The 22,195-nt window shown below is 45.6% G+C and overlaps 1 protein-coding gene across 35 annotated transcripts in view; it reads right to left on the bottom strand.

Annotated features, from left to right (window-relative positions):
• Nucleotides 1–17,846: 17,846 nt before the first annotated feature.
• The window catches only part of TENM3 (teneurin transmembrane protein 3), a 2,213,160-nt gene continuing 2,208,811 nt past the window's right edge, over nucleotides 17,847–22,195 (bottom strand). For all 35 annotated transcript variants that reach the window (XM_065596701.1, XM_065596700.1, XM_065596702.1 and 32 more), the window contains one exon: nucleotides 17,847–21,361. In XM_065596701.1, the coding sequence (XP_065452773.1) occupies nucleotides 20,606–21,361 (756 nt within the window). In that variant the 3' untranslated portion in view covers nucleotides 17,847–20,605. The remainder of the gene's footprint in view (nucleotides 21,362–22,195) is intronic.

The raw sequence follows: 22,195 nt of genomic DNA, 5'->3' as shown, positions 1-22,195 counted from the left end.
TCACTTAAGTTTTAAATTTGAGAACTTTCCTCCCCTCCCACCCCCAATTTGAATGGAAGAAAAGTTTGTGCTTCTAAAACAAACATCTCTGCTTCCCCTCAGGGCTGATCTCTTAGCAGTGAGACTATTATCAGGACACCGATTTGGAGACCATGGGTATTGCAGCATGATTTCCTATTTGTATGAAAGAGAGAGACCAACTGATGTCCCCAGTGGTGGTCTCTAAGGGAGTTGCATTCCATATGTTAAGGCATCAGGCATAGGTCACTGCAAGGAAGCCTGTAATAACGATTAGAGCCCAAACCCTTGCTGCAGTGTAGCAGCGCCTGGGGTAGCGCAGTAGGAGAGGGCTCACAAAGCAACTTTGTACTCCTGATACTACAGTGATTAAATCCCAAGATAGATAGAATCCACTTTGTGCTCCCCCAACCTGCTCTCAGTCTCAAAGGTTGCTATAATTTGTGCTGGCTTCTAACCATTCCAGCAGGCAAAGATCACCAGGGCATTAAGGGAACCTGGACACGTGCCCTTCTCCCCACTACTCACCTTATGTCACTGGGCTGGAGAGGGCGTGGAATAGGAGTGGCTATGGCAGAAGACGGGGGGAACTCTTCAAGGGTGGCTAATGCTGACAGCAGGGCAGTGCAAAGCTGCCCTGCTACACAGCAGGATCTGGCCCTAGCTCACTAGTTGTAAAGAGACTTCTATACAGACGCTCAGCAGGGGGGAGCCTCTCCTGCTCTGTTGTACAGGGCCGAGTACCCTGTTGAAGCTCCATAAATAAGTCAGAAAGGGCAGAGTGAGGGTGTTTAATTGGATTTCCTGCACTTATTTCAGTTGCAATTGTGTTTAAATCAAAAGCCATTTAAAATCCTAAACTTCCATCCGTCTTTATATCAACCAACAGGAAAAGAAAAATATTTCCTTTGAACTTTCAGCACACTGCTAATCAGAATGTACTATGCAAGATGCACCCAGTAGTGTTCAAGCAGTATGCTAAGCTGCACTTTAATCAGAAGTTGATGCTGTTTTCCCCTTTGAAGATCTTCTTTTCCTCTGGAGAAGCTCAATACAAGTGCAAAACTTCAGAAGGGCTTTTACTGAGTGGCTGGAAATGAGACACGCCTGAGAACAGAAGGCTTCTAAACTGAAAGCCAGGGAACTGGCCCTAGTTTGAATGTTCTAAACTAAAGGCAGCTGTAAAATGTCAGTTCCTTGAGCTCTATATAAAGAAATATTACAAGGCCTGATTCAGATCTCACTTACGCTGGTGTAACTCCATTGATATGAATGGAGTCACCTCAGATTTATTGAAGTGTGAGATCAGAATCAGGGCCATACAGTCTGTGCCCTTGCTTTTTTGACCCCTCCTGAGGGAGGTGATCCATTATGGCAGCCTCGTCCAGCGATTGGAGCACTGAGAATCCAGAGCGCTAGCTTCAATTCTTGGCTTTGCGTCTGACTTGCTGTGTGAATTTGTGCAAGCCATCCCACCTCTCTGTGCCTCAGTTTCCTTATGGGAAATAATGATATTTACCTTCCTTTGTAAAGTAGTTACAGTAGAACCTCAAAGTTATGAACATCAGAGTTACGAACTGACTGGTGAATCACACCCCTCGTGTGGAACTGGAAGTATGCAGTCAGACAGCAGCAGAGGAAGGGGGGGGGGGAAAGCAAATACAGTACAAGATTGTGTTGTACTTAACATGACTACTAAACATAAACTACTAAAAAAAAGGAAAGCCGCGTTTTTCTTCTGCATAGAAAAGTTTCAAAGCTGTATTAAGTCAATGTTCAGCTGTAAACTTTTGAAAAAACAATCATAATGTTTTGTTCAGTTATGAACATTTCAGAGTGACAAACAACCTCCATTCCTGGGGTGTTCATAACTCTGTGGTTCTGCTGTATGCCTAAGGCTGTGATTGCTGGGTGGCCGAGGAGAGCTGTGCATAGACCTCTTGGGAAGTAGTGTTTTTGCCAGTAGGGGGCATTGAGCAAGGAGGTAAGAGTCTGTGTAAACAGGAAATAGTCTTCCATTCACCCCAACTACAATGTGATGGGTCTCTAATCTCTACATGATGTGATAGTGGGATTGACTAAACATCCAATAGATCACAGAATACCCTGGCAAAAAGGGGCAAAGGAAAACCAACAAGCAAGCAAGCTCTTCAGCCCAGCCAGAACACCCAAAAAGCTGCACAGACCTAGCAGCAGTGCAGACACAGAGAGCCCATAGAGCACTGTTCTGGTGGGTCCAGCCTGAAGCAGGGAGTGAGGATGGGAAAGAAAGGGATGCTGGTGCTAAGGCTAGGCCTACAGCAACACCAGTTTGCTTCCTGAAAGGGCTGCACCACCTTACTCCACCTGGTGGTACCTAAGGTTACGTCCTCACTACAGGGGGGTGTCGATTTAAGATACGCAAATTCAGATATGCGAATAGCGTAGCTGAATTCGACGTATCCGAGCCAACTTACCCCGCTCTGAGGACGGCGGCAAATCGTCCTCCGCGGCTCCCCCGTCGACGGCGCTTACTCCTACCTGCGCTGGTGGAGTACAAGCGTCGATTCGGGGATCGATTGTTGCGTCCCGACGAGACGCGATAATTCGATCCCCAAGAGATTGATTTCTACCCGCCAATTCAGGCGCGTAGTGAAGACGTAGCCTAAGACAAGGAGGTGGTGATAGTGGGAATCTACAGCCTGGTAAAACAGTGGAAAAAGGCTGGGTCAGACACAGCCTTTTTCCATAGTCCACCACCAGCAGAATTTGATTTCCAGCAGCCAGAGGGATGGCCACTCTGGGTCAGAATGTTCCAGAGGTTCCATCAGGCTCTTGGTTTACATCAGCAATCAGGAGGAAACAGTGCATACTGTTACCCCCAGATGTGCCCATTATTTTGGGGTATGCTCATTTATTCTGGTTACTCTTCTGGGGAAGGGGATTCTGTAATCCTATCAATGTACTGCTTGTGTCACTTGTGTTTTCATATGGAGCTCTACTTCTCCCTTCTGCAAGTCCCCTCCCAATGGAGCTATCCTGCAGGACCTAGTTTCCCTAGGGCTGGGTTACTCCAGCCCCAGAACCGGATGAACACCCACACCCACACATACATTAACAGAGCAAGTCTGAGCGGACCGGGTCAATCAGCACTGTCAAGCTGACCCCTTATATGTCTCTGGACTCACTGGCCTGGAAGAAGCAGCACTTTCAAGCTGCCTCTCCTTATATGCCTCTGGGCTCCATGGACTGGGTCAAGCAGCACTTTCAAGCTGTTACCCTTATGTGTCCCAGATTCAGCACGTCCCTATCCCCACTCTCACATCACAATTGTACTGGCAGAAACCTACTTGATGAGCAAATCCCACAGTATTTTGGGCGCTGCAGAGATCTTTAGCTTAGGTAAAAGAAGCGTTGCTGTAGAGTGAATGGGGGAAGCTAAAAACACAAAAGAGTAAAGTTCAGCAAGATAGAGAAAGAAGCAACCCGCTTAACCATACAAGTTATTTATTGAATAATAGTGATAACTACACAAGGAGGGCTAAACCACCATAACATACATTATTAAAGGTTAATACCTAAGGTAGAAAGGAAAACAGAGCGAGAGAGAAAGAGAAGGGGATCTCACCCACTCCATGAGGCTTGAACTGGTCAGGGTTCCCAGGTGATGGTGGTAGCGGAGGGTCCTGAGTGCTGGAGACAGGCAGAGTCCCGAGCATGATCAGTCAGGAGAAGATGGAGTTCCAGTGGAACTGATGCATAGTTTGGATCTAAGCATCAGAACCCTGACTAGAGGGCGAGTAGGGATTTTTGTAGAGAAAATACAATTGTTCAAGGGATAACACTAGATTTGTTTATAGGTAAGCTGATGACTCAAGGGTTTTCTTTAGACTAGACGATAGGAACTGATCACCCTTGGCTATGGGTGGTGTTTTCTTCCAGGGAGCTCACAATGCAACTAGGCTGCTTCAATATTTGGATATCAGTTAAGGATTCATTACTAGAATTGGTCTGATAACTGCTGAGCTGGGTGTGTGCAGGCGTAGGTTCATTAGCATCTGGAGCAGAGATTCCCAGGATGCAGTGCTTCCCTGTTTTTTCTGGTCCCAGAGTTCAGTGTGGTTCTCTATTCTCCATTCTGTATGTAAATTGAGATGTCTCCCTGTCCAATCTTTCATGCATATGAGGCTAGGGGAGTTTTCTTTGCTCTCCATTCTGTATGCTAATGGAGATGTCTTAATCTTGTCACCCTTGTCAGGAGGGGTCTAGGTGTTTCTCCCAAAGCCTTCACTGCTCTCTGCAAGTTTTTTTTCCTCTGATGGGTTTTGGTTTAAGCAGAGGCTGGAGGGGGGAGGGGTGTCTTTCATGAGTCAGGCTGGATACTGCATCCTGGTTCCCCAAGAACACAGAGGTATCTGGGATCAATACCCTGGTCTGTACAAGGGGGGGCCTGTGCAGAGGCCATTGTCCTTGCCAGAAGGCCTCACAACTGCATAGATGAAACAGTTCAATATAGTTAAAGAAGAACTGGATAAGTATTTCATGCCACACCACAATGTGATTTCAGAGTGGGCACAATTTGACGTTTGCAAGCAAGAGAAGGGTGAGACAGTCACTGATTTCATAAGAGCCCTGTGCAATCTAATCCAACACCATGGCTAGGGGGATATGAATGAAGAAATTGTCAGACACAGGCTCAGTTGCAGGGCTGAGGGCCAGCCGCCTATTGGAAAGACTCTAGAATGACCCTAACCTTACACTGGAGATAGCCAAAAACATATCCTCAAAAGTCAATACATAAAGAAGCAACAGGTTCTTCTCTGAAATAACTTTGAAGAGGAGTCCACTTGAGAAGCCATAGACATGGAGAGGAAAATACCTCAGGAAGCCCTGAAACAATACCCCCCCCAGGCCAAGCACAAGATAGGGCTAGGGTAACATGGAGTAAAGACAAGGAATACATGAACATGAAAGAACACCCATAATGTGGCAAATCACCTCACAGCAAATATCCCTAGCACAGGACACCACATGTCTGAAAGCATGGTAGCAGCTGTCTTTCAAGGAGAAGACTCAAAAACTACTTAGGTTGCTTACCTAAGAGCCATAGTTGGTGACATAGATTATCATGATCACCTTAGAAAAGTATAAAATAGTATTCCTGGGGGAATTCTGCACCACAGTGCGGGCGCAGAATTCATATCCGCCACAGATTTCTGACAGGGCAGCTGCAAGAGCATTCATACATCACTCCCTTGCTGCACAGGTACATGGTTTCAGGCACCTGGAACAGTCAAAGGAGAGGTAAATCACTGCAGGGCTGGGGACACCGCTAGTCCCGGCTGGGTTGGAGGCAGGAGAGGATGGGACTTCCTCTTCCCCTGGAAGGAGTGGCTGAGGTGTCAGACCCACCCCCATAAACCTCCCCCAGCTGCAGGAAGCTTCCTGCCCCCATTGCTCCTCAGCTGCCAGGGGAGGGGTCACTGTATAGGGCCCAATCCCTGTGCATCTGGACCTCCCATACCCAGATACCCTCGCCAAGCCTTACCCCTAGCCCTCCATACCTGAACCCCACCCCACTGGACCTCAGCTCCTGCATCTGGAGCCCCCCTGCCTCCAGACCCCTACCCCTGCACCCAGATGACCCCCACTGAACTTCCTGCACTCAAACCCCCACCTTGATGAGCCCCACCCCCCTGCACCACCCTGAGCCCCCACATCGTGCACCCAGACCCCCACCCCACCAAGCCCCACTCCCCCAGCTCCCAGACCCCCCTGCTGAGACCCCTCTACTGAGCCCCAACCACTTTCACCTGGAAGCCCCTGCAGAGTCATAGAAGATTAGGGTTCGAAGAGACCTCAGGAGGTCATCTAATCCAACCCCCCCAACTAAATCATCCCAGCCAGGGCTTTGTCAAGCCGGGCATTAAAAACCTCTAAGGATGGAGATTCCACCACCTCCCTAGGTAACCCATTTCAGTGCTTCACTTAGTGAAATAGTTTTTCCTAATATCCAATCTAGATCTCCCCCACTGCAACTTGATACCATTGCTCCTTGTTCTCTCATCTGCCACCACTGAGTCCCTTTGCCCCAGCACCTGGAACCCACCCCCAACAAGCCTCTGTGCATCCAGCTCTCCTCATACCTAGACCCCCCCGCCACTGAACTGCCTGCACCCAGATTGTCCCACACACAATCCTCTCACCCCACAACTGGATACTCCCCACACTGAGCCCCTCCACACTTGGATCCTGCCTGGTTGAGCCTGCCTGCCCCACACCTGGTGTGCCTGGTGTGCCAGGACCCCAAGATGTTTCTGGGGCAGGCCCAGGTCTTAGTGGTAAGGCTGCACTCAATCCTGACACAGCACGAGTCCATGTCCTGGGGGTGGGTGGTGGCTGGGGCTGCAAGGTGATCTCCCACCTTCGTGCAGCCAGTGGCCTGTGCTTCCCACTACCATGCTGGAGCCTCTACATTTATTTATTGACAAATAAACTTGCAGAATTTTAAACTATTGTGTGCAGAATTTTTAATTTTTTGGTGCAGATTTCAAAATAGAGCAGGCATTGGTGTAATAGTGACTATAACATCACTTTATAGGTAGCTGAAGTACCAACACTTCACGAGCTTAGAAAAAATATTGAAAGGTCCAGGACAGTCCCCATTAAAGGGAAAAGGAAATTTTTTGGCCAAAACCATTCATAACTAACGCCTCCTGGAGAGGGACAAGCTTGGATCCATGGGCTTCTCCCTAAAGCCTGATCCTGCTCCCCCACAAAGTCCATGATAAAACACCAAGGGAGCAGTGTCTGATGCTTGCAGTGCTGTCCAGATGAACTGTTCCCATGGCAAGCTACTCTGTGAATAGGGACTGAAGATGGGTGGCTGTCTAGGAGCTGCCTGTTAATTTTATCTGCTCCTATTGAAGCACTGGAGTAGGTGGGCATAAACCTGCCCACATAGAAAGCCCTTCTCCCCCAGGCTAAGTGGAGGTGCAACCGGACCCAGGCAACAAATAAGCACAGGGGACAACAAATGCAAAAACAGTGATGGGAGTGAGGGTCCCAGGTATAAAATCAGGGATCCAGGGAGGTACACTGAGCAGAGAACCCTGGACAGCACCCACTGCTCCTTGAAGATGTCTAGGGAGCCAGTGGAAGTGGCCCAGAGGAACTCTGCTCAGAGACATGACTTGAGGGAGAATCGGAAATAGGCCCCCCCAGTTGCCCACCCCCTTCACTCCCTATTTGAAATTCCTCCTCCTAGTATGGTGGATGGCCACCTTGGCCAGCACCAGGAGGAGGCTGACGAGGCGGTCTTGTGACTATGTGTGGGCACAGCTGGGATTTACATAAATCAGGTGTTATGGGGATAAGTTCAGCAGGCACTGGAAGAGGAGGTTCTGGAGGAGCTGGAGAGGGGTTGCAACCTGGTGCACTAGATGTAATTGTGCACAGGGTCTCCCTCTCGCTGCAGAAGGGACAGGAGTTGGGGAAGTCATGAACGGTACCAGGTACACACCCATGTTCACAGCTCCAGGAAGGAGCCACCAACTAATATTCCTAGTGGGCTGTGGGACCAGGGTGGAATATGGACCAGTTCACCAGGGTTCCTTGGGTGGTAGGAGGTCCCACCACTTGGTGTCGGGGTGGGACACAAAGGTGAAGAAATGAAGAGTGCGTAGCATAAGCATCTACTGCTGTTTGTGGTTTGGAAATGGACTGGCTGCATGTCTTGCAGCCAGCTCAGATGGTGTCTGGGGGTAGCTGGAGAGGCTCACAGGGCATGGGCCTGATGGTCAGGGCTGGAGGGCCGGGGTAAGGGATGGGCGGGGAGCACCCTGCTGCAGGACCTGCTCAAGGGCAACATGGGAGGCGGGCAGGAGGGCTGCCCTCACCTCCTGGAGCATGTGACTGGACATGAGTGGAGAGCCCAGTGTACCAGAGGATCCCCCCAGTCCCCCCGGAGCGTAGTCCAGGAGGCCTCTGATCCTCGTGGTACCAGCCTCTGACGCACCGAGAAGGATGCTGCCACCGAGAGAGGCTGTCGTGGCAAGTGGCTGCCAGGGCTCATGCACTAAGACAGATCCTTTCTCCTCCCTCAAAGCTCTGCCTGCTCCTGCCAGGTAAACCACCCCCTCCACTCTCAATATTTGAGCCACTCTTCTAGCCTACCGAGATGGGGGTGTGTAGCAGGGGCGCTCTGAGGAAGTCCTCCTCCTCGGTGGCCACCACAGACCTGGTCGCCCACACTAGCTTCTAGGGCCTGAAGACCATAGGTGCCAACTTTCTTCTTTCCGTTCCACCCTTACTCTGCCCCTTCCGCACTCTCGCACCACCTCATCCTCCCCTGAGTGCACGCCACCCTCGCTCCGCTAGTTCCCACCCCTGCTCTGTCACATCCCCTAGACCCTCCTACCTGCCCCCGAACAGCTGATTGGCAGGGCCGGCCGAGCAGCTGATTGACTGGTGTCTGCTGAGCACCCATTATTTTTTTTCCGTGGTGCTCCAGCCATGAAGCATCCATGGTGTTGGCGCCTATGCTGAGGATGGCCTGGTAAAAGACCAGCAGCTAGGACAGGGTCTTGGAGGAGACCTCCTGGGTGGATAAAGAAGAGCTGCTGCTCCTATCGGAGCCCTTGGAGGTGGTGGAGGAAGGCAGGCACCAGTGTGCTCCATGCCAGACTACCTGCACCATAAAGGAGTCTCTGCAGGGCCTGACAGCAGAAGGCATGGACCTGATTGCGAAGGCAGAACAGGCCCTGTCCACCGTCCCCTCAAGGGAGGTGCTCAGGACACCCACAAAGCCGCAGTGCAGCCCCCACCAGAAAAACTCCAGGAGCATCATCTGGAGGCTGGCCACTGTACCCAGGGACAGGCTCAGGGTGTGGAGCCAGTTCCAGAACCTGGGTAGGACCAATTGGTTAAGCACCAGTGCCCTCCCCCCACATGAATAGGCACCGGAACAGCCCCGGCCACCTCCACAACCGCCCAGCCACCCCTAGAAAAAATACCCCAGACTGGGAAACACTCCTATAATAGGTGCACTGACCTGGGCTGGGCTACAAGTGTAGATCTACCAGTATAACTGCAGTCACACTGGTATCATTAAAGCAGTACCTCTTTTGTATGTAGAAAAGCCCTTATGCCTGCCCCTGTGTATCTTCCACTGGTCTGGCGTGATTTGATGTAATGTGCAGGCTGTGAGATCTAAGCACACCAGCATGACTTAACTATAGGTTGTCAGCTCTGTATTTCCTTTCGGTTGTCAGCTTGTGTCACATCCTTAGCATTGTGTTTAAAGATAGTTTGTTTGTTTTGACTGAGAAAGGGAATCAAATTCTGAAAAACAAATGGTGCTGCCTCACTGGGTCTTTGCTTCATGCACATGTCAATAGAAATTGCTTATATTTTTTTAGCTATTTTAGACTTCTCTTTAATAACAGCCCATCCTGGGCACATCTAGGGTATTAGTGCATTTCTTGAAGTCATTTGGTCTTGTGCCTCACAACACCACATGGGGTGTGCCTTAATAGAACAGGAAGGTGCAGCCTGCAGTGTATTGTTTTTATTTACTTTTATGTAACTAGCAGTGTGCTTAGCTAAAAAAACAACTGAACTTCCACAGTTGCAGCGTTCTGCTTGCTAAAGGTTACTGAAAGGACACTGGGTTCTCATCATCAGTTGATTGGAACTGAAAGACTCTCTCTCAAAAAAAAATCAAATGTGTTGTTTCCCATTTATACAGCTTGTCCATTTCACTGAGCTCAGCCAGTGAAACTGGACGCTGATCAGTTTCACTTCCTGGTTCTCATTCACCATGATTCTATTTGGGTTTTCAAGGCTAGCGTGATACAGGAAAATGTTAAATAGACTATGAGAAATGTAATTCCAATAAAAATAAAACATGGATGCATTGATGGTTTTAGCTTAGGCAAAAGAAACCGCAGCTGATAATGGCTCAGCCAGAATTCCTCCGGTTTAATGTGATAGCTCTGGCTGAAATGCTAAAGCAAGGGACAGCTTGATGATGCTGAGAAAGTAACCCTGTACGTTGGGCACTGTGATGATGAGGCATGTGGATCACTGGCTTATTAGTAATTGATTGTATTGCAGTAGCACCTAGAAGCCCAGCTGTACACAGGTAAATAAAAGATGGTGCCCGCCCTGAAGAGTTTACAAGAGCATCTGAGCCTAATTCTGCAGCCCTGCTTCACAATGAGTTTGACTGGCCTAAGCGTGGCTACTTGCATGAGGCAGTGCTATTGCGCAGGGTGAAGCGTTGCAGATGCTGACATTACAGAATGGGAGGGATTTCAACATTTTGGTTTTTTTATTTTTCTCCGTGTATTTTTATTAAACAGCAGTTGAAGCTGGATACAAAGCCCCCAGCCTCCCTTATTCCGGCTATGGAGCAGGTACTGCAGCTGTTGTGCAGGTAGCCGGTATTTTAACTCTAGCTCATTGCTAATTATTGCTTCAGTAAGCAACAGCTGTTCAGATACAGCTCAGCTTCTTCTTTGCTTTGAAAAGACGACAGTGCCCAAACTGTAGACTGGTGTTACTGAAAAGAAGAAAAAATGTTATAATCATTTCACTCCCCTACTGCTGGAGATTTTATGGGCCTTGTAGTGCACTGTTATATCAGGCATATTAATTGCTAGTGCGCTGATGTTAAGCAACCGTAGTGCAGTGTTTGGACACTTGGTTATAGACAATTTAACAGCGTTCTTCTGGAGAGTCTCGCTCTATGTTATTTTTTTCAACAGTGGCGGAACCAGCTTTTTCAAAGTAACTATAAAATCATGTATTGCTGTAATGCCATAGAAATAAGAAGCCATTAGATGCATCACAAAGCATGAGGTCAAAGTTTCTCCAGCCACTGAAGAAGTGCAACAACAGCCAATTAGTGTCGCTCCTTCAGCATCTTGTTGCTGTTGTAGTATAGGAGGAAAATACCGTTAATAGCTGCTGAAGGATTCAGCATTTAACCTAGCAGAGGGTGAAGGCCTGACCTAGCACAGCATTGAGTGTCGCTGGGTTGCTTTTGCCACTGGAAAGACAGAGAGTCCGTTCTCTTCCGCATGCTGCTGCTGGGCTTTTGCTCACTTAGGGGGAATCAGGATTTATAGGGCCAGCTGCCTTGATTCATGGAGGAATGAAGCTACAAAGTAGCCTTTCAGCAGAGGAAACCACAGTATTTGTAGCAGCTCAGCCGCTTGCTCTATCTAGCAGAAGAGGTTACCACGTGTTAGGTTTGAGAATAGCTAGCTGATTAAACAATCTGCCAAAGGTGGTTATGGCATGGCTGTCAGGAGGTATGTTCAAGGCTATTCTTGACACCCAGTGGGTGGGTTAGGGCTAATGGCCACAAATTAGGTCCCTTCTAACTAAAATAAGAAAAGGTAGCTGAGATAATACCCCTGGTATGAAAGCTGATGCAGAGCTAGCATGTTTTAGTCACTATGGATAAAACACTAAGGATGATGACAGCTTTGGCCAGTAGCAGCCCTTCTTAGACAGTGCACAAGTTGTCAACACAAGTGTTTTTCCTTGCGGGCTAGTGCCTGTGCAGGACAATTGTCATCCAAACCCCTTCTTCAGCCGCAAACTGATTCCTGCCACAGCAGCTGAATGACAGCTGGGATTAGTAATTGGATTCAGGAACTCTGACCTGTAGGTCACCAGTTCAGATAAAGCTCAGGCTGGGGGGGGTCGCAGGTATACAAAAGCTCAGGTCCAGAGGGGTAAAAATATTGTATGAAGTAAAATGAAGCCTGGTCAATTTATAGTCCAATTATTTTGTAAGTGCCTCTTCCCACATGGTGCAGAGTAGTTAGTAACGGATGGTGGTTCTGTGACCTGTGACAAATTTCCCAGTCTCTCAGTCTGGCTGCTGGAAGGCAGGTGTGCACAGTACAACCAGCCCCCTCATCAGAGAACCCCAAGGAGCGACTGTGTATGGGAAATGACCTATCTTTCCTTAGAAACGGTCCTTCCAGGTCAGGCTTGAAGCATGTTAGCAGGGCAGTGTGGGGAAGTTACCAGTGCCCCAGTCTGACTGTGGCTAGGAGATGTTGGGCTTTAGGGCTGACACTACAGCATCTCTTCTGTATGCATTTAAAATGTGGCTTTGGGTCTAAATTTGGCATTATCTCTCAGCCTCTCTGCAGGGCTGTTGGGCTGACAAGTTAAAGTGAAACCAGCAGTAGTTCAAAAAGCATTAGGAGGCATTGGTGCCGGGGCTGCTGCACTCAGCTGACCAGAAAACAGTTCTTGGCAGCAAGTTCCGTTCTGATTTGCCAGGTGAGAGGAACATTGACAAAAAATTGTGTTTGAGGTGAAGGGAAATCTTAAGGGAATGATTTATTTTGCAAGGGCCAGGCATCAGTGAGCTGGAGCATGAAGCAGCAGTAATAGCCTGTATTTGTGAAACTCTGTGGGCAGCGCTAAGCTGTTAAAATGGAGGATAATGAGAATTCTTCAAACAATGGGGAGAGAAATGCAGACTAGCCTGATTTGCTACCAACTATTCCCCTCTTTGAGTTTCCCAATGTTTCTGTACCACTAGGGGGTGCTAGAGTCATACGCGTGCTGCTGGAGACATACGCAAGGGGTTGTAAGATCACAGTGGTGCTGAAGATGAGCTATAAGGCATGGTGCAAAAATCTGGTTATGATTTCAGAAAATACTTTATTAATTATGTAGCCTTACGTGCGCATAGTGTGGGTGATGTGCTATGTCAGTGGTTTTCAAACTGAGGTACGTGTAGGGGTACATGAGAAAAATCCTGTACTAGTGGCCAACACGTATTTAGTATAGACATTATCAAACTGTGCGGGGGGAGCAGCTTGGGCCACCCCACACGGCAGGGCTTGGGGAGGGCATGCCAGCTCCATTCCCCGACTCAGCTCAGCAGGCCACCCAGCCTGTGGGGGTGGGGAGGGGAGCACAACCACGATTTTTATTTAAGGGGGGGGGGGATTCAGCTCAAAAAGGGATCTGAGCCCTTCCCCCCCTTGAGTTACAATTTTGGAGGTGAGTCAGGCAGGGGAGATGGCACACCCTTCCTGAGCTGCCTGGCATTGTCCCTCACCTCCCCCCCCCGCAAACGTTTCTCCCCGGGGGGGGGGCATGATTGACAGTTTGAAAACCTCTAGAAGCTGTTGCTAAATGGAAGGCTGACATGGGGGGGGGCGGGCGCTGTGGGCCCCCTCCCCCACCTATCTCAGATGGGGGTAGGTGGTATACTACATTATTTGGAAAGGGTTACACACCCTAAAAAGGTTGAAAACCACTGTGTTCTGAGACAGATATAGGCTTATGTCAAATATTGCCACCCCCTTGGCTAGTGGCAGCAGCGCAGCTTCCAGGCCTGACCCTGCCCACCTTTGACTAGTGTTGTAGTGGGCATAGGGTGACCAGAGAGCAAGTGTGAAAAATCAGGATGGGGGTGGGGGGTAATAGGAGCCTATATAAGAAAAAGACCCCAAAATCGGGACTGTCCCTATAAAATCAGGACATCTGGTCACCCTAAGTGAGCAAGGAATGCAGGGTTCAAAGAACTGAGCTGAGAGCGAGGCAGCTTCCCCAGACTTTTTGCACCTGTGCATGTTGCAAATGTAAAGCGCTGGGTGCCTTCAGACCAGTGCAAGTTGGGTTTGAGGGTCTGGGAATCCAGAGGGGAGCTGCATTGTTCAGGAAGGCGCCTTAGCCTCAGCTCCACTAAGAATTGCACCTTTCCCCCCTAGAAGATTGAATTTTAGCTCTCAGGAGGAATTTCTCTGGTGCACCATCAGACTCCAGAGGAAGCATCTTCGTTTTTAAATGTTTGCAGCCCATGTACTGAGACACAAGTACAAGCTCCTGTGTTTGTTCTGGGGCCAGAAATTTTATTAAAATGATACATCACAGGCTGGAGCTAGCCATGTCTTTCCTCTCTCGTACTTTGCGTTTCATTTAAATCAGAACCGGGCAGAGGAGTGAGGGGCTCGCTCTACATGTTAAGAACACATCAGGCTAATTAGGCTAGCCAGGGATCCATGCACTATGGCCTGCCTCAGCAATGCTCTAGGGGCCAGCTCTTCAGTTTGCACCAGTAATGACTGAACATTAATCCCACCTTCAGTGAATCTGACAGAGCTTGAAACACAGGTGGAGAGTCAATCATGGAAGGCAATGTGTGCTTAGGGCATGGTGAGTGGCTGGTGGTGCAACAGATGAAGGTAGATGCTCTTGTCAGAGTCCTTGCAGCTGTAACCATCATGCACATACTAAGGAATGCAGTGGCTCCCGCCCCCCACTTCTGAAAATTCCTAAAGAATTTAATAAATGGTTCCAGAAGGTTTTTTTTTAAAGCTATCTGATAGAACATGCTAGAAAAATCATATTGGTGGTATAGAATATATTGCTAATTTTTATCCCTGCTATAAAATTCTACAGGCTGGTTTAAAACATAACTTACAGAAAGGATCACATTCTTTATTAAACCCTTTAAGTTTTTAGAGTAATGTCTGTAGACCCTCATTGGCTTCAATCCCTTTTAAATTCTATGGGACTCTTCCCCTTAGGGCTGACAAACAAACACAAATATGTTCCCAGGGGTTTCTAGAGAGAGCTCCCTGTTCTAAAAATTCTCAGTTTAATTAGGTCCTGTAATCGCAGCTCCGGGAACTTTTTCATGGTCCAAGCCCGTGAATTTCACAAATGTTAAAATACAAGCTTCCAGCATGCTACTATGTGTACATCGCTTCTGAATGCTGGTTTATACTGGAGAGGGCCCGAGTACAGCACATCTTATAAGCTGTGATTTACTAGCTAGAGCCAGCTGAAGTAGCTTTTCCCCTTTGTAGCCTTATTCTTAGCTTCTGAATTACCCCCGAATCTCAAAAGGATGTATTAAGCGGGCTTTGTGAAACCTATTAACTGTAAACTGCATAATTATGTTATTGTGAGCTCTGGATCAGTTTACAGTAATTTTTCTATACAGGATGCTTGGAATTTATATTCCTCCATGACAGAATTGTAAGTCAGTAAATGAAAAGGGTTACTCAATTTACCTAAAAGTTATTAGTATTTAACTAACATCAGGAGACCATTACTTGCAGAAGCACTGAAGAGCAATAAAAAAATGCAGAAAGAGGATAATCTTCTAAAAGGCATTTGAAAGGAGACAAAAAGCAGCAAACCAATTGAACTTTTCTTTCATGTGCACAAGGGTGACTTGAGTTATTTTCTCCCTTGCCTGGTTTGCAATGTGTTCCGGCTGTAACAGTAGTGTTTCTTTATTCATTGGATACACAGGGCCTGATTTTTCCACCCCCAACTAGGTGTGCAGTTGTATGCATGCTTGACAACAAGTGCTCCCACCTTTAACACTGCCTTGAACTGATCAGGCTTGTGAGACTTAAAAATCAGGCCAATAGTTAGTAAAGCATATGGCCCAGCACAACCATGATTAAGCTGATGCCAAGGATTGAGCAATATTGTTGTAGTTTCAGACGTGTTTGAGAACTATTAAAAGCAAGAGCTAGAGCTACTGCAACAGCAGACTACAGTTGTCTGCTTGGAATTCAGTATAATCTAAAACTGTGGTTCTCCACCAGTGGTATGTGTACCCTGGGGGTACACAGAGGTCTTCTGGGGGTACATCAACTCAACTAGATATTTGTCTAGTTTTACAACAGGCTACATGAAAAGCACTAGTGAAGTCAGTATAAACTACAATTTCATATAGACAATGACTTGTTTATACTGCTCTATATACTATACAGTGAAATTTAAGTATGATGTTTATATTCCCATTGATTTATTTTATAATTCTATGGTAAAAATGAGAATGTGAGCAATATTTCACTAATAGTGTGCTGTGACACTTTTGTATTTTTATGTCTCATTTTGTAAGCAAGTAGTTTTTAAGTGAGGTGAAACTTGGGGGGTACACAAGAAAAATCAGACTCCTGAAAGGGGTACAATAGTCTGGAAAGGTTAAGAGCCACTGATCTAGAGTCCCTATTGTCCTCACTATCTCAGACCAGCCATATCTGCTTGTCAGGAGACGAGACGAGAACCCACTCTTTGTGACACTTCCCCTCTGAAAGGGGCTGTACTAGTTGAACTTGTTTTCCAGCACACAGTGATCAATCCGCCTGCCTGCAATTCTGCATAAATGAAGGCTAGTAGTTTCAAACTTTTGCTGCCTAACTTTAGGTATCCATATTTACAGGACCTACTGGGAACTGGCCATGATCAGCACGCTGAAAACCCACCTACTGTTTTTAGGCACTTAGTCAGTCACACTTGTATACTGTGGCCTAGGGTTTTTGTCCATTTATCACTGTATGTGCTCTACTCCAGTAGATGTGTGTGGAATGGCCTGGAGGGCTCTCAGTGCCAGGTATCACCCTGTAAGGATCCCCTTCCCATCTCCTAAAATCCCTGTTCCCAGCTTCCTTATTGGCTTATTACAGAGTGAGAGGGTGGAGCCACTGCTGTGTGCACACAGGTGGTGGAGGAAGCGGCTGTGTGTGAGCAAATGCCTGATTCAACCTGTGCAGCCCTTTGGATCATTGGCTTCCACATGATCCCGTCAACTAAGGTACTCAGTGAGGGGAATGCTTTGAATAAATGAGCCTAGACTGTGTTTTACATCATGCAATGATCTTTGTGCTTAGCCTTGTTTTGAAAGTTCTGTTTTAGTCTGAACCCTTCCAACAGCTTCTAAGAAGGGTCTCCCCTGTGCATCACCCACTACTAGAAGATTACACATTCGTCTCATCTTGTGGTTTCTAATGAGACATGGAGTCAAAACCCAGCCATTTGTGGAGTCATGATTTGCTAGTCATTAAGAGGCTCCTATCAATTGGGCAGTGCTGGAGGAAGTAGGGGAGAGTAAATAAAGGGAATATTTTAAAAAAATGATCAGTTCACTAAAAATTGCTCCAAAAGATCTGGAGAGTGACACTGAACATAGGTTTCAAATAAAAACTTTGTAACTAACCTGGATTTAAACTCAACAATTAAAGAGACTGAACACAAACATTTTGTACTCCTAAAAGCCTTAGGCATACAGTAGAGTCGGTCTCTGAGCAAGATCGGTAGTGCAGTGTTTTTTTCTCTTTACAACACTCAGGCCTCACTGAAAGAGCAGTTTTGAAGGACTGCAGTTGTAACTGGCATGTTTTTTCTTGTCCAATGCAAATATCTTTCTCTCAGCTACCAAGTGTGAAAATACAAAAGCACTGCACCAGTAAATAAATAAAAAATAGGCCACACTTAGCCGAGCAGAGTGCCCTGATTCATGCTGGATCAACATGTTAGCAAGTTGAGGTTGTCACTACATAGCAAGTGTGATGAAGTCTGCCTGTTCCAACTAAAATCAAAGCACTCTCTTGACACACACACACACAAGTGCTGAAATCAACGCTTTCTACAGAGTGGATCTAAATGTAGACTGACATCTCTGGGGGAGGAGGGGTGATAACTGCCAAATTGATTATTTGTAATCAAATGCTTTAATTAAGTCTTATTTTAACTGTTCAGGAAGGCAGGAGAGGGACCAGTTCCTAAGTAAACATGGAGAGTGAATTATCTATATAACAGTTGACTTTGTGAGGTGTACTTAATGTTTCTTTAAAGTAGGCCACTAGTGAGATCCCACTGAGCAATTCACTTTGCTGAACTAGCAGACTGGGCCAGTGGATGGGAGAACAAAGATATTACTGTGTAGCAGATAAATCAATATCAGTACAACTGGATCACGTTGCATCCTCAGGTATAAACTGAAAAGCAATAACACACTTGTAAGGTCTGACACACGTTTAAAAAACAAATATAAACGCACACACACATTGGGTTGGCTTTTATTGGAAAGCCTAAATGCAATCTATAGTCATCAATTTGTGGAAAATTCAGGACACATATAAAGTTCAGAAGGCAAATTAAAAGACCGATACAAATCAGACAAAATTTACATCTCAAAATATCATGAAAGCATTTTGACTGGCTTTGCCTAAAATACGTTGAATCTCATTTTCTTTGCTGTAAGCTACTTCTTTTAATTATACAGTTTTTCTTTAAAAAATGGTCTTTTGTTTACATATTCCCCAAGGTCACTATTTCCTGCAGGAGCAAATCCAGATCACAAGTCTTTTTAGCAAGAAATAGGCTCATTATACTTACTAACAAGGCCTCTAATTGGCTTGATTTGACTTTATCTAGAATGATCACCAACAGATACTATAAATTTGTTATTTATTGGTGCCCAAACAAAGGAGAAGAAACTAGTACACGTCAAGTAGAAGATATATTTCAATTCTGACATGTTATACAAGCTTTTCATACTGAAACAGAACAGAAACATTTGATATAATTAAGAATATGAGCCTATTTCAACAGAGAGCACTTGCAGCATGCTAGATAGAGTGCTGTGACAGAGCCACCCAACAGAACTGCAAACACTTTACATTTTAGATTAAAACTGTAAAATGCTAAACCAGACCACTCCTTTGGGGGCTGACGTATCATAGTTTCTAAATTTAGGGTCCTCAGAACTTCAAGGGTAAAAAATATTAACTAATCTGTGCTTTCAGTCTAATAAAAGAGCAGAATTCATTAAAAGTGTAATTAGTTCTGCAGCTAGTTTGAATCTCTCCCAGCCAATCTGTTTATCAAACAATCCTGCTGTGCAATTTAGAGTATGTAATACGATAGAATCTCAGTATACAAAGCAATTAGAAAACTATTTTTCTTACATCCACATGAACCGTTCATATTTAAGATATATTCACTTGCTATGTTTTGACATTATCATACATAGATAGAAATACCATGTATAGTTCAATGAAAATAAAAAAACCCAATTTTGTCTTGTCTTAAAAATACTTTTTTTGTGGCTGAATTTGGTGCTCAAAGAGCTGAGAATGGCTTGAGCCAAGAAATGGCGCACAGATCAGAGGTGCTGTGCAAGCCACCTACCTGGAACCGTGTGCACACCTCAGTGCTGTCCTGCAACCAATTCAATGGACCTTTATTGGGAGCACAGCATGCCATATTGTGTGGTGGTTTTCTGATATGACTAGGCACTAGGATATTCATCCCCATCTCACCCCCAGTTCCTGTTCAGTTTTCAGAGTAACAGGGTTTGACTTGGAAGCCCAAGGCCAGGGCACTAACCCACTCAATGGCTTACCCTTCTAAACAGAAACTCTGTAGCATCTAATCATTGCTAGCTTTCCTCTATTTTAAAAGTATACATGTAAAACAGCTGTATTATACAGAAGACAAAGTTGACATAAACTGGATGAGACTACATCATATCATCTTCTACATACATTTGCCAAGCACCTGAGACACTATTCTTTCCATTGCGTAACGTAGCTTCTAAGCCCACATAAAAAAAGCAAACAACAAAAACCCCACTTGTTATGAAGAAATGTCCATTTATTACATTGGGGCCGGGAGAAGGCAAGAAAAAAACAACCTATTAAAGTCTTCCATCATAATAAACAAGCCTTATTTGGTTACTGTGCCTTCTAGCAGTGACTGATGAAGCTGCACCGGCTTGGGCGACAGGAAAGGGAGTTGTCTGATTAGCCAGCCACTTGGGAATGCTCCATCCTATCAGCAAAGTGATAGAAAGATGCACAGTTTTAAACCTAATACAAAAATATTAACACTTCTGGACATTAGTCATACATTGTTATATCTCTACAATATAATCCTTTATACTGTACAGCTATAACATAACAAAGGTGCAATTCTTTTTAAAAAAATCACACACAGCACATGTTTTTATCATTTTATTTTTAAGTATAAACTTTTTTAAACACTTTACATAAATTAACTCCTCTGAGACTAATATTTGATGTACAGTAAATTGTAATTCATATAAAAATCCATAAACAACTTGTCTCACATAATTTACAAAAAAAATCAGGGTTTCCTTTGCTTATCTGTGACAAGGATTCTATTTGCCATTTTGCCCCCCGAGGCAAACCATGTTAGCATTGTAAAATCCATTATTAAATTCACATGGTAGCATAAGTCATTGTGCCAATGTCCTTTTAGAAAGCAGCACAATTTAAAGCAGTTGGGTTGTCTATAAACAATAATTTCTGCCCCACATTTTAAAATGAACAGAACTATATACCACATCCTATGCAGAGAGAGATAGAGAGAGAGAGAGAAAGAAAGATTACTTCTTGTAAGCAAAAGGTCAACAATTCGGTAATATTTGGAAACACTGTATGGATCTGTATTGTAGTTAAATACAGTGCTCAAAGGAACAGACAGCCTGTTGCAAAATCTTTAGGCCTTTTTTTAATACTTTCAGTCCAACTTGAGTGCAGCGATATGCATATGTAAACATATTCTTTAAAGCAGATCACCTTTAAGGTCATTCAGAAAAAAAAGTTTTGTTTTTAGCAGTATCATTCTTCTGGAAGGCTCTCTTTTCTTTGTGGAGTCTATTCAGATTGTGCTACAGCAAAATCTGAGCAAAGGTATAAGTTTAGGCTCAAGTAGTAATGCAGCAAAACAGTTTCGTCTCCCTTTCAGAAGACACTGATATGCAGTCAGTCTCTTTGGCAGCCTCAGCTAAGCCAGTGTGTTACCTCTTTCCTATCTCACTTTGTCTAAGGAACTGTATATTGTTAGCGCTGTCTGCTAATTCAGGGTATTGCTCCACAGAGAGTACATAGTACCCATCATATCCTTGTACCTTCCCAGCACTTAGCAGCTGCCTCTTTTCCCCTTCGGTCCATAACCTGGCACCTTCCTCTCCATCTCTTACTCTTTGTTGTTCCCTAGCCCAGGCATTGGACAGAGCTCTTTGCCTAGCCTGCTCCAATATTCGTGCCTTCTCCTCATCGAGTGTCATGCCATAGCGGACGTGAAGAGCTAACGCACCATACTGCATTTCGACATCAGCAAACCTACGAGTCCTGCCATTCACGACCGTGGTGGATTGGGAAACGGTTACGTTGATGCCATTTTCCAGGGCTTTGCGCCCACTTGTCAGCCTCAAGGTGCCGAGATCGCTCTCCGGGGAGGTGGTCTTGATGAAATAGTGAGTGTCCTTCCCCTCAATGGTGAAATGCAAGTTCTCCAGGTAGTAGGCATTGTTCAGAACAGCTGCCACTTTTATGCAGTCCTCATTTGCAATGTTGAGCACATTAGTCAGCACTTTCCCTTGACTGACAGCAAGCATAACCCCTTTCCCAATCAGAGACTTCACTGTCGCAAACCACAGCCATGACTTCTCTCCACTGGATTTGGGTCTACTAATTTGAACTTCTGCCATCTTTCCCAGGGACAGGAAAGCCTTCGCTTGCCTTGCCACTTGTTGTTGCACTCCAGAAATTGGCTGGAAATAAGAAGAGACAGAAGTTTTAAAAACCATCTGTAGCCCTTACATGCCAAACAATCAGGCTTTCTTGGCATACTGCCCATGGCTGACAATGGGATATGCCACAACTGACAGTGCCAAGGAGTTAACTGAATGTACATACTGGTTGTTCCGCTGAGTCACAAAGGCTAGTTTGTTTGATAATCAGTGTTTTTCTCATTTGGCTCCTTGAGAACATACACACACAAAATCCTTTAACTTCAAAGGCTACTCAATGAGTTATACAGCAAGGGCCCATGTGTTAGTACATGCTTAGCATTTAGACAGGCCTTTCCTATTTTAACAAATTAATCCTGAGAACATCTCTATAAGTAGTGTCCCCATTTTTCTTAATGAGGAATGGATGCAAAAATTTAGCTTATGGACTCAGCGCCACAGAAGGGAATTGGGATTAACATCTATGAACCTTGGCTCCTAGTTCTGTACTCACACTACTAGAACACCCCTTTCTGTGCAGATAAAAATCTTTATTTTTAGCATTAGGTGGGGGAATTGCTAGTTCCAGACAGTGGGTTCCTGACCCAACCATCTCTCTTTAGGTGAAAGTGATGAGAGGAAAAAGCACAGTGCCTATAATGAGACACTGTCATCAATTTATATTTGCTAGTAGGCTTACACCTGTCATTGTAATGATGATGCCCTTCCCCTTTGTAAAATGCAAAGGGCAATAATTGCCTGCTAGGATTGTCATTTTAAACAAAGAGTTTTTAGGGACCTCTAGGAGCCCGCTCCCAAAACAAAACTAAGAACTGCCCTCTACTATAGCTGAGAGGGAACTCTCTGGCAGTGGCA

Source organism: Chrysemys picta, chromosome 5 (assembly GCF_011386835.1).
Source record: "Chrysemys picta bellii isolate R12L10 chromosome 5, ASM1138683v2, whole genome shotgun sequence".
NCBI lineage: Eukaryota > Metazoa > Chordata > Testudines > Emydidae > Chrysemys > Chrysemys picta.
The sequence above is the reverse complement of the archived record's forward strand: the minus strand, read 5'-3'. Positions and strand labels throughout refer to the sequence as shown.